Source organism: Bos indicus x Bos taurus, chromosome 19 (assembly GCF_003369695.1).
Source record: "Bos indicus x Bos taurus breed Angus x Brahman F1 hybrid chromosome 19, Bos_hybrid_MaternalHap_v2.0, whole genome shotgun sequence".
Taxonomy (NCBI): Eukaryota; Metazoa; Chordata; class Mammalia; order Artiodactyla; family Bovidae; genus Bos; species Bos indicus x Bos taurus.
In genome coordinates, this window is record NC_040094.1 from 19838435 (window position 1) to 19852236 (window position 13802).

The following is a 13802-nucleotide window of genomic DNA, read 5'->3' on the forward strand; positions in this document are numbered from 1 at the left end:
TCAACCCTGAATTTAGCCAATCAAATTCTCTTTTTATATTACCTTTAATTTCTAAACACTATTCTTTCTTGGTTATGGTCTATCTCAAACTGTTCCATCTTTACCTAAAACTCCAGGCTATATTCAACCTTCAGCCTTCTAACTAAGGATACAATACATTGAAAGCTGTTCTATTGCTCTAAATTCCATTCTTCACAGAAAATTATGCAGCTTGTAGAATACAGCTCCCTGACCTGGGATCGGACTGGGGTCCTCTGCATTGGGAGCACAGAGTCTTAGCCCCTGGACCACCAGGGAAGTTCCTAATCCTAATCTTTAGATTTTTTCTAACTGCCTAAAGAATAAAGTTGAAACTCAAACTGGCTCACAATGTCTTCCAGATTACTCACTATCTGCTCTTCATCTTCACTTATAATTGCCTGTGAGAACCTTCCACTTTCTAGCTAACTTTTCTGAATATACCTTCAACATTTTTAGATCTATTTTCTTGATTTCCCTGGCTTGAATAACACTCATCTTTCTCTAATCTAAATTCCTTTCTTATTTCAAGTTCAACTAAGGTTCCACACCTCTTCCATAAAACTTTCCTCACTATTCAAGCTTTATTTGAATAGGTAAATACCTGGTAAACAGGTATTCTTGATAAATAATTTTTTATCCATAAAGAAATAACCTGGAATTCTAGGGAGACAGCAGTCTAAGCTATCCTTGACTCCCGATTTTTCCCCTAGCTCCTTCGTTCCTTGGTCTCCATGTTCATCTCTTGTTTCTGGAGTTACAGTCATATTTTTCAGCCTCTCTTACAGTTAAATATGGCTATATGAATGAGTTCGATCAATGGAATGTGAATGAAAGTGATCCATGCCATTTAAGGGCCTGGACCACAAAAATCCTCAGCATGCTTTTTTCTATGCTATCTTTTTTCCTTCTGGCTGGGAGAATGGAAACAACTCCTATAAAAGCCATGTATGAAAAAAAATGGCAGAATCTTTGCTGGCCAAGGTCCTAAGAAATCACAAAGAGGGCGACTGTCCTACAGAGCTACTCAGTACTATTTCATTAAGTATAAGAAAGTTCTATTGTGTTGAGCTGTTATACTACCTACCCTAATACAGATAGTAATACAACTAAAAATAATAATAAAATTTAGAAGTTGAAAAAAGAGAACTGCTTTTCACATATGATCTGCAGTCTAGGACTGGTGTAAATTAAAGCTGGTTCTGATCTGTTTAGGGTTATATTTATTTGTTGTTTACTCCCTTGCTTCTTTTATCAGATAAGATCAGTCACTCAGTCATGTCTGACTCTTTGCGACCCCATGATATCTCAGCACACCAGGCCTCCCTGTCCATCACCAACTCCCGGAGTTCACTCAGACTCACGTCCATCGAGTCAGTGATGCCATCCAGCCATCTCATCCTCTGTCGTCCCCTTCTCCTCCTGCCCCCAATTCCTCCCAGCATCAGAGTCTTCTCCAATGAGTCAACTCTTCACATGAGGTGGCCAAAGTACTGGAGTTTCAGTGCTAAGCATGATTTAAACTATAGCGCGCCGGCTGCGACGAACCATGCAGAAGCATGGCTGAGAGGAGCTACCCCTCGCCCAAGGTCAGGGGCAGCGACGGACAGCGCCAGGCTGCGATGGTGCCGGAGCAGCCGAGAGGAGCCACCCCACGCCCGAGGTCAGGGGTGGCGGCCGAGAGGAGCTACCCCACGCCCGGGGTCAGGGGTGGCGGCCGAGAGGAGCTACCCCACGCCCGAGGTCAGGGGCGGTGGCCGAGAGGAGCTACCCCATGTACAAGGAGTGGCGGCTGTGTGGGTGCAAGAGGGCCGAGAGGAGCTACTCCACGTTCAAGGTCAGGAGGGGTGGTCGTGAGGAGATACCCCTCGTCCAACGTAAGGAGCAACAGCTGCACTTTGCTGTAGCAGCCATGAAGAGATACCCCATGTACAAGGTAAGAGAAACCCAAGTAAGACGGTAGGTGTTGCCAGAGGGCATCAGAGGACAGACACACTGAAACCATAATCACAGAAAACTAGCCAATCTGATCACACGGACCACAGACTTGTCTAACTCAATGAAACTAAGCCATGCCATGTGGGGCCACCCAAGACGGGTGAGCATGGTGGAGAGGTCTGACAGAATGTGGTCCACTGGAGAAGGGAATGCCAAACCACTTCAGTATTCTTGCCTTGAGAATCCCATGAACAGTATGAAAAGGTAAAATGATAGGATACTGAAAGAGGAAACCCCCAGGTTGGTAAGTGTCCAATATGCTACTGGAGATCAGTGGAGAAATAACTTCAGAAAGAATGAAAGGATGGAGCCAAAGCAAAAATAATACCCAGCTGTGGATGTGACTGGTGATAGGAGCAAGGTCTGATGCTGTAAAGAGCAATACTGCATAGGAACCTGGAATGTTAGGTCCATGAATCAAGGCAAATTGGAAGTGGTCAAACAGGAGATGGCAAGAATGAACATTGACATTCTAGGAATCAGCGAACTAAAATACACTGGAATGGGTGAATTTAACTCAGATGACCATTATATCTACTACTGTGGACAGGAATCAGTTAGGAGAAATGGAGTAGCCATCATGGTCAACGAAAGAGTCAGAAATGCAGTACTTGCATGCAATCTCAAGAACGAGAGAATGATCTCTGTTCGTTTCCAAGTCAAACCATTCAATATCACAGTAATTCAAGCCTATGCCCCAACCAATAACACTGAAGAAGCTGAAGTTGAACAGTTCTATGAAGGCCTGTAAGACCTTTTAGAACCAACACCAAAAAATGATGTCCTTTTCATTATAGGGGACTGGAATGCAAAAGTAGGAAGTCAAGAAACACCTGGAGTAACAGGCAAATTTGGCCTTGGAGTACAGAATGAAGCAGGGCAAAGGCTAATAAGAGTTTTGCCAAGAGAATGCATTGGTCATAGCAAACACCCTCTTCCAACAACACAAGAGAAGACTCTACACATGGACATCACCAGATGGTCAACACCAAAATCAGATTGATTATATTCTTTGCAGCCAAAGATGGAGAAGCTCTATACAGTCAGCAAAAACAAGACCGGGAGCTGACTGTGGCTCAGATCATGAACTCCTTATTGCCAAATGGAGACTTAAATTGAAGAAAGTAGGGAAAACCACTAGACCATTCAAGTATGACCTAAATCAAATCCCTTATGATTATACAGTGGAAGTGAGAAATAGATTTAAGGAACTAGATCTGATAGACAGAGTGCCTGATGAACTATGGACGGAGGTTCGTGACTTTGTACAGGAGACAGGGATCAAGACGATCCCCAAGAAAGAGAAATGCAAAAAAGCAAAATGGCTGTCTGAGGAGGCCTTACAAATAGCTGTGAAAAGAAGAGAAGCGAACAGCAAAGGAGAAAAGAAAAGATATAAGCATCTGAATGCAGAGTTCCAAAGAATAGCAAGGAGAGATAAGAAAGCCTTCCTCAGTGATCAATGCAAAGAAATAGAGGAAAACAACAGAATAGGGAAGACTAGAGATCTCTTCAAGAAAATTAGAGATACCAAAGGAACATTTCATGCAAAGATGGGCTTGATAAAGGACAGAAATGGTATGGACCTAACAGAAGCAGAAGATATTAAGAAGAGGTGGCAAGAATACACAGAAGAACTCTACAAAAAAGATCTTCATGACCCAGATAATAATGATGGTATGATCACTGACCTAGAGCCAGACATCCTGGAATGTGAAGTCAAGTGGGCCTTAGGAAGCATCACTATGAACAAAGCTAGTGGAGGTGATGGAATTCCAGTGCAGCGCTTTCAAATCCTGAAAGATGATGCTGTGAAAGTGCTGCACTCAATATGCCAGCACATTTGGAAAAGTCAGCAGTGGCCACAGGACTGGAAAAGGTCAGTTTTCATTCCAATCCCAAAGAAAGGCAATGCCAAAGAACGCTCAAACTACTGCACAGCTGCACTCATCTCATATGCTAGTAAAGTAATGCTCAAAATTCTCCAAGCCAGGCTTCAGCAATACGTGAACCATGAACTTCCTGATGTTCTAGCTGGTTTTAGAAAAGGCAGAGGAACCAGAGATCAAATTGCCAACATCCGCTGGATCATGGAAAAAGCAAGAGAGTTCCAGAAAAACATCTATTTCTGCTTTATTGACTATGCCAAAGCCTTTGACTGTGTGGATCACAAGAAACTGTGGAAAATTCTGAAAGAGATGGGAATACCAGACCACCAGATCTGCTGCTTGAGAAATTTGTATGCAGGTCAGGAAGCAACAGTTAGAACTGGACATGGAACAACAGACTGGTTCCAAATAGGAAAAGGAGTACGTCAAGGCTATACATTGTCACCCTGCTTATTTAACTTATATGCAGAGTACATCATGAGAAACGCTGGGGTGGAAGAAGCACAAGCTGGAATCAAGATTGCCAGGAGAAATATCAATAACCTCAGATATGCAGATGACACCACGCTTATGGCAGAAAGTGAAGAGGAACTAAAAAGCCTCTTGATGAAGGTGGAAGAGGAGAGTGAAAAAGTTGGCTTAAAGCTCAACATTCAAAACTAAGATCATCGCATCTGGTCTCATCACTTCATGGGAAATAGATAGGGAAACAGTGGAAACAGTGTCAGATTTTATTTTTGGGGGCTCCAAAATCACTGCAGATGGTGATTGCAGCCATGAAATTAAAAGACGCTTACTCCTTGGAAGGAAAGTTATGACCAACCTAGATAGCATATTCAAAAGCAGAGACATTACTTTGCCAACAAAGGTCTGTCTTGTCAAGGCTATGGTTTTTCCTGCGGTCATGTATGGATGTGAGAGTTGGACTGTGAAGAAGGCTGAGGACCGAAGAATTGATGCTTTTGAACTGTGGTGTTGGAGAAGACTCTTGAGAGTCCCTTGGACTGCAAGGAGATCCAACCAGTCCATTCTGAAGGAGATCAACCCTGGGATTTCTTTGGAAGGACTGATGCTGAAGCTGAAACTCCAATACTTTGGCCACCTCATGTGAAGAGCTGACTCATTTGAAAAGACCCTGATTCTGGGAAGGATCGGGGGCAGGAGGAGAAGGGGAAGACAGAGGATGAGATGGTTGGATGGCAGCACCGACTCGATGGACATGAGTTTGGGTAAACTCTAGGAGTTGGTGATGGACAGGGAGGCCTGGCGTGCTGTGATTCACGGGGTCGCAAAGAGTCAGACACGACTGAGCGACTGAACTGAACTGACTGAAGCATGATTACCAAAGCCTGGGAGGAGCTCTGCCACAGTGCCAAAGGCTACCTGTGGGAGCCCAGCCAGCAAAACCAAGCATTTCTCACAGGATACTATCTCAAGACACCTATAGGGTAGTTCCAAGAGTGGTTTTAAAGATTTATATTAAATTCTGCGCCCTACTGAAATGATATACATTCTACTGTGATGACTGTGGGGCACTTTTTTTAAACAAATATGTACCACTATTTTCTAACACAATTAAACTTTTTAAATCACCCAAAAACAATTTGGAAACTATAAAACATTCCTCTAAGTCAAATATGGTATCATTATTTAAGAGAAATCAGAGATTTAAAACTACTAAAATTAAGAACACTTCATCTGAAAACCAAGACCGCTGCAAGAAAGTATTCAAAACCTTATAGAAAGTTCGACAATTTTTTAAAAAGGTGAAAATAGATGAACTAAACCATTACCTCAAAAAATAAATGCTAGAAAATATAAAGTTATAAGACCAAGTTTTTAAAGGCCAACAGTATAAATAAACTCTAGTAAACATGAATAAGGAAAAATGAGACATATTAGAAATGAGGAAACAGTCATAAACATGGATACTGAAGAAAATAATTAGAAGATAATATATAAATATTATAAACATATTCTGTCTACATATTTCTGTATTATAAATAAAATATGCAGACATAGATATACATACTCTTTATTGATAAAACTGAAAAATATATCTCCTATCAAAGATCAAAGAATAAACTGTTAAAAGTTACCTTAAAAGAGACAAAAATTCCTTAAAAAAAAAAAAAAAGCTAACTATTTACACTGAAATGGTTGAGTAAATGAGGCTCATTAGTGTAACAGAATATTACCAAATACTTATATGAAAGTGTTAGGTCTCTATCAACTATTTTGAGGAACAGATAAAATTGTCTTTTAAGTAAATAGAGTAAGATGCAGAGTAATATGTATAAAATTATTTCATTTAAAAAATATAACAACCATCATATATGTGTATGTATTTTCATACAAATGACCAAGTAGATATGAATCGAAGGATACACCTATGAATAAAGGATAACCATTAACACTCATTAGCACATTAGAAATATGACTAGAAAAGAGAATAAATTAAAAATAATACATTTAAGATCTAAATTGTTTAACCTAGCAAAGTACTAAAAATATATACATACATGCTAAGTTGCTTCAGAATACTGGAGTGGGTTGCCATGCCCTCCTCCAGGGGATCTTCCCAAAACAGGGACTGAACCCAGGTCTCCCGCACTGCAGGTGGATGCTTTACTGTCTGAGCCAGCAGGGAAGCCCAAGGATACTGGAGTGGGTTGCCATGCCCTCCTCCTGAATTGCACGCACACACACATGTGCGCACGCTTCCTTGTGACACTAGTGGTAAAAAACCCACCTGCCAATGCAGAAGACATAGAAGATGTGGATTCGATTCCTGGATTGGGAAGATCCCCTGGAGGAGGGCATGGCAACCCACTCCAGTATTCTTGCCTGGAGAACTCCAAGGACAGACAAGCCTGGAGGCTACAGTCCAAAGGGTAGCAAAGAGTCAGACACAACTGAAGTGACTTAAAACAGCACAGCACACATATATATATATACGCCTATTTCAAAACTCTTGGGTAGTGCCAGACACAAAGGTCACATACTGTATGATTCCATTTATATGAAATGTGCAGAATAAACAAATACAGAGACAGAACATAGATCAGTGGCTGCCAGGGACTGGGGTGAAAGGGGAATAATGAATGACTGTTAACAGGCATAAGGTTTTTTTGTGGAGATGATGAAAATTTTCTGGAATTAGTGGTAGTGATTATACAACTTTTGGTTGAGTATACTAAAAACCACTGAATTATACACTTTAAAAGGTAAATCTTATAGTATGTGAATTATATCTCAATAAAATGAATAAATAAATCTTGGGGAGGAGAGAACTGACCCAAAAAGCTAGGGAAAAAAAGAGCAAAACTGAGTGGACTTCACAGAAATTTTAAATACCTAAATAGCAAAAACAAAAACCCATAAAGTTTAAAAAGAGAAACCAAGTAAAAAAATGTACAGACACTCTACAAATCAATAAAAGACAAATAATTCAACAGAAAAATGAGTGATTCACAGAAGATAAACAAATGACCAGTAAGCATTTGGAAAGACGTGGCTGTGATTAAAATACAAATTCACTTAAGAGCACTAATGAACTCAAAACAGCTTTTTACCTATGTGTATTTTCCCAATAAACACAAACAAACAAAAAACAAAATATTAAAGGAGTCCAAAACAATGAAACATGAAAAATGGTGTCCTCATAATGGGTAAGTTGCAATATAAATCTAAGGAGAGCACCAAAGCATCACAGACTCCCAAGGATTATCCAGTTCATTTATTTACCAGTCAATGCATAAATTCCCTACACAATATTTCTACCAAGTGTTGAATTCATTTAGCTGATTTTGAACATCTCCATCTACAGACAACTCATGCAGAAGTCCATTTCCTGCTTAGTCGGCTAAGGGTATAAATGTTAAATATTTATATTACAAAGAACATATTCTCAAAACAAACTGCATAAAGAAATTCAAATAAAACAATAAGGTTAAATACCCAGTTCTTATTTTTAAAAAATTATTAGCCCCTGAGAATTATCAGTTGTTACAGTGCCAATTGCACTACAGATGGCATATGTGGTACCCTGCTTTCCTAATAAAATGCTGTGAAAACTGTTCTAGAATGCCTACAATGAGTTACTAGGCCATTTCATTAGCACCAAATGGACACAAACCTAAGTACACGCAAAGACATCATAAAAGTGATGAATTTTAGTAGGGTGATTGCAGTGATTATTACAGAAAACTATGTTTAATACTATGTTTAATATTATCCTTTCTGGCAAAAGAATGCAACTATGGGATCGTTTTAAATCTTTAATCAATGAGGGTTATCACTAATACCATATTTTTCCTCCAACTAAATTTATGTCCAAGTATGTCTCTGCTAAGGCCAGCAAAAAAAATACCCACAATGATGCAACTAGAAATGGACAGAATGCTAAGCTTAAAGAAATATATACCTTGAGTAAAGTAAATTGCTTCATGTGTATTTCCTGGCCATCTAGTGGTTAGGACTTGGCACTTTCACTGCCAGGGCCCAGGTTCAATCCCTGGTTGGGAAACTAAGATCCTGCAAGCCACACAGCATGGCCAAATGAAATTTTTAAAAAAAATATCATTTCACATCTGAACATAGTGGAAATAACTTTTCCCTCCTCACCTTATTCATGTTGTTTTCATCAACCACATCCTTAGATATATCCTGGATTATTTCTGGACACAAGATAAGCAGAATGATTTGTAGTGGCCAAACTGCTGCTTTACGTTTGGTGCTTTCAGCAAAACCATCCACTAAGTCAAACAGTTTTTCAGCACACTCTATGCGAAAAATACAAATATTAAATGATACTATTAGATGACAAGGAAATCTCTGGCATTAAATTAAAAGCTGACACTATTCAAAAACTAGCAAAGGCCACATTTTAAAAAGCTAAATCTGGAAGATCACTTAACTCTCAACAAATTCATTCAGGTAATCAAAAAAGTAATGTTATATTGTCTACGTATTACAAGAGCTATCTTGATCCACCCTGTTGTTCAGTCGCTCAGTAGCATCTGATTCTTTGCGACCCCAGACTGCAGCACCCCAGGCTTCCCTGTCCTTCACCATCTCCCGGAGCTTGCTCAAACTCATGTCCTTTGAGTCAGTGATGCCATCCAACCACCTCATCCTCTATTGTCCCCTTCTCCTCCTGCCTTCAATCTTTCCCAGCATGTCTTTTCAAATGAGTCAGCTCTTTGCATCAGGTGGCCACAGTATTGGAGTTTCAGATACAGCATCAGTCCTTCCAATGACTATTCCGGACTGATTTCCTTTAGGATGGACTGGTTTGACCTCCTTGCAGGCCAAGAGACTCTCAAGAGTCTTCTCCAACACCACAGTTCAAAAGCATCAATTCTTTGGCACTCAGCTTACTTTACGGTCTAACTCTTACATCTATACACGACTACTGGAAAAACCATAGCTTTGACTAGATGGATCTTTGTTGGCAAACTAATGTCTCTGCTTTCTATATGCTATCTAGGTTGGTCATAGCTTTGCTTCCAACGAGCAAGTTGGATTTAGAAAAGGCAAATTTATTTATTTATTTATTTATTTTTAGAAAAGGCAAATTTAATTTCATGGCTGCAGTCACCATCTGCAGTGATTTTGGAGCCCAAGAAAATAAAAGTCTGTCACTGTTTCCATTGTTTCCTGATCTATTTGCCATGAATTCAGTGATGGGACCAGATGCCACGATCTTAGCTGTTTGAAATGTTGAGTTTTAAGCCAGCTTTTCCCCTCTCTTCTTTCACCTTCATCAAGAGGCTCTTTAGTTTCTCTTCGCTTTCTGCCTTAAGGGTGGTATTATCTACATATCTGAGGTTATTGATATTTCTTCCAGCAATGTTGATTCCAGCTTGTGCTTCATCCAGCCCAGCATTTCACATGATGTACTCTGCATATAAGTTAAATAAGCAGGGTGACAATGTACAGCCTTGAGGTACTCTTTTCCCAGTTTTGAACTAGTCCATTGTTCCATGTCCGGTTCTAATTGTTGCTTCTTGATATGTATACAGGTTTCTCAGGAAGCAAGTGAAGTGGTCTGGTATTCCCATCTTTTTAAGAATTTTCCACAGTTTTTTGTGATCCACACAGTCAAAGGCTTTAGCATAGTAAATAAAGCAGAAGCAGACGTTTTCCTGGAATTCTTGTGCTTTTTCTATGATCCAAAGGATGACAGCAATTCGATCTCTGATTCCTCTGCCTTTTCTAAATCCAGCTTGAACATCTGGAAGTTCTTACCTACTTCCTAGTTCTCGCCTACTACAGTGGTAAAGTTCATCCAGCCTAGTAAAGTCCAAATTTTACAAATCGTCAGACTGGTATTTAGTCTCATTGTGGAGGGCCCTATGCAAAGTGTGATTATATCCAAGAAACAAGACTAATTAGCTTCTTAAAGGGAATTACCGAGTTCTCCAGGAGTCTATTCTCCTTGAAGCTGTGTCTTGAGAATTCTAAGTGAGGATATTCTTACTTGATACCCCTCTCTCTAAACAGGAAATAAAACCTCAGAGCACAAAAAAGGGCTTCTCTACAACAAAATGCCATCGGTATCCAATCTACAACTAATTAAAGATCAGAGCTTCATTTCAAAACTTCCTTATCTATTTGCTCAAAGGAAAAAGGTTGAGGGTAATTCAGAAGTTTAAGAAAAAAATAATATTTCCTATTTGACATAAGTTGAAAAGATTAAAAGCACCATAATAACAAAAATAACTTGGAAAATGATAGGTTTTTATCTATTAAGTAAGAGTTTTTAAAAGACATTATCCTTACCAGCCATATCAGTCTGTGGAATCTGGTACAGCTTTGTAAATTCATCTGGATAATTTTCTACCCAGTTCCAAAATGCCTACAAATAACAAAACATATGTTTTATGTGATACATTGTTAATACAGAAAACAAAGTATCATATTGCTCCAATTATATCACAAAATTCTAATTTCCTCCAGAAGAATATTACAATGCATTCTTTCTAAAAATTAATGTGAAATTATTACTCTTTGACTCAAAATACTGAAGACAACAACACTTAGAACCAAAAATTAACAAAACTTTAATACCAAAGAGGTTATTACTTACTTTTTCCAGGCTATTTATAACTGCTAACTGTGCAACTTTCTTTAGGGCTTTAAATTTAAATGCTGTTTCTGGAAAAGAAAAAAAAAAAGGCTTTACAATTACTAATTAGTTAACACAAATGCAATTCAGAAGTACCAGCAAAAATAACTTTCCTCTTACACACAAACTTTTGTGCCAGTGTTATTTATTAAGCCATGTAAAGGTAAACACAATTAGAATAAACCAAAAACCTTACTGTTTTTGTCCACTAAAGGCAAAACTCAACCTTGAACTTCAAAGGTTGTGAGTTTTTTTCCTTTGTTTCTAATAATAAGTACATTTTTAAAAAATGTCTAAAATACAATCATTGTAGAAAATTCAAAAAATACACAACAATCTAGGGGAAATTGAAAACATTATCTATGATTCTACCATTCAGAGACAATCACAATTTACAGTTTGGTTAATTTTCTTCTTTCCCTTTTCCTATGCACGTATATAGACAAATATATTTACCGTAACTGAGAAAATCTGTTCATAACAAACCTGTTCAAACTATTCTACTGGTAGCAGCATATCCCCAACTTTTTCCATATTATTAAAAGTTCCTCATGGGTATATTTGATGATTTTATTACAATAATATTCAAGTCCATGTATTAAGCCACTGGTTATTCAAACATCTTCCAATTTTGTATATTTGAATATTATTAATATAAATAACATTAATACTTTATATCCAAATCTTTTCCACATTCTAATTATTCCTTTAAGGCACATAAATATGTAGAAAAAGAACTGTCCAGTCCAAGAGATTAATATTTTTAAGGTTCTTGATAAATACTGCCAACTTGATTTTTGGAAGGACTGGGCCAAAGGCCACTCCCACCAAGCAGTATGTGAAAGTGTCCTTATCATATCCTTGCTATCATTAAATATGTTCATTTCTTTTATTCTACTAATTTGACTATTCAAAATAGTACAATGCATTTTTAAAATAAGACTAAACATTTCTCCATATACATTATGTATTTAATTTTTTTCCCTCTTCTATAAAATTACTGTCCACATTTGTAACAAAGATAACTTTTAATGAAGGGATGTAGATAACTTATTAAATTACATAAACATCTTTACAAGATAAAGATGAGTCTTCAAGTTATAAAATTGTCTAAAAAATCTTCTAAAAGTCGCTTTCTTTTTTTTCTGGACTTGCAAATGAGTAACTTGCTCTCCACATCAGTTTTGTTTTTTTTTTTTTCCTTTAAAGCAACAGCCTTTATTTGAAGGGTTTTTAAATGAAGAATTCAAAAAGTGTTAGGTTTTTGGAACTTATTGACCTGTATTGAAAAAGAACTGCTGACAAAGATTCACCAGAAATAATCTGAACAAGCAAGAAAATATAGTTAATACTACTGAAACCTACTAAAAAAGTTCCAGGACATACGGTTTCTCTGACATAACAATACCTCTAAGTGCTGTCATGGATACGAAACTGACTGCCCATTATTTTTCTAAACACACAGTGGTATAGGTAACAATATTCAATCACTTTTGTTCTTTCCTGAATATATAAAAATTAAAAAGCCAATTAAAAAACTAATATATTCTTCTCTTCAAATGTTTTTTACAGATACAATTTCCATATTTTTAGTCAATAGTGGTGTGGTTTAAGAGATACTTCATTCACAAGTCAAACAACAGTCTACCCAAAAGGAATTGATGGCCTATAGGCTCATAGAACAAATGAAGAATTCGGGAATGCAGCAACTGACATTTCTAAAATACACAACAGGAGATACATGCAATAAGCTCTACTAAGCAGCTGGCCACAGAACGAGAACATTGGATCATGTCACTGGTGATTTCAATAGGACACCAGGTGCTTCCAAACACAACTCGAACTCTCATCTTAGGCTTTGTATTTTGCTTTTCCAGTTTCGCTAATGACACACATGTGATTCAAGTCCCTGAAGTATTCATTATAGTCAAGGGCATACATACCAACATAGCTCAGTTGGTAAAGAGTCCACCTGCAATGCAGAAGACCCCGGTTTGATTCCTGGGTCAGGAAGATCTGCTGGAGAAAGGATAGGCTACCCACTCCAGTATTCTTGGGCTTTCCCGTGGCTCAGCTGGTAAAAGAATCCGCCTGCAATGCGGGAGACCTGGGTTCAATCCCTGGGTTGGGAAGATTCCCTTGAGAAGGGAATGGCTACCCACTCCAGTATTCTGGCCTGGAGAATTCCGTGGACTATAGTCCGTGGGGTCACAGAGAGTCAGACACGACTGAGCAACTTTCACTCACTCACTCACCTAATTAATCACCAAAAGCTATGCAATGTATTCTACTCAAAGATTATGTATTCTTCATCCTAAATACCATATCAAATTGGTCCCCACCCTATCACATTTCATCCAGACCTCCACTATCCTTATTTCAACATCACATTACTACACAACCAAGTTCCAGAAGTTCATGCAACTTTCTATCAAATCATCCTTCAAATTTCAAGCAAAATGGCATATCTAAAATAAAACATTGATCAAGGGAATTCCCACCCAAAAACCTGTGCATCACTTCCCAGAGCCACTAAAACAAAGCCTCATTACCCATAAGCAAAATAATACAGCAGTTAAGTACTTTGGATCTAGAGATGCAGATGTGAACTGAATCTTTATCCTGCCACTCAACAGATGTATGATCTTGGAAATGTTACTTAGGCCTCAGTTTCCTCATCAATATAAAGGATGATAATGGTAACATCTGTTTCACAGGGTTCTTGTGATTGTTGATGAGAAAAAGCATGTAAACTGCACAGGGTG

General features: G+C 38.2%; 1 protein-coding gene across 8 annotated transcripts in view; it reads right to left on the reverse strand.

Annotated features, from left to right (window-relative positions):
- The window catches only part of NF1 (neurofibromin 1), a 257570-nt gene that overhangs the window by 172310 nt on the left and 71458 nt on the right, over positions 1–13802 (reverse strand). For all 8 annotated transcript variants that reach the window (XM_027516769.1, XM_027516770.1, XM_027516763.1 and 5 more), the window contains 3 exons: positions 10999–11066; positions 10692–10767; positions 8532–8689 (listed from right to left, as the gene is read on the reverse strand). In XM_027516769.1, coding sequence (XP_027372570.1) covers positions 8532–8689; positions 10692–10767; positions 10999–11066 — 302 coding nt within the window. The remainder of the gene's footprint in view (positions 1–8531; positions 8690–10691; positions 10768–10998; positions 11067–13802) is intronic.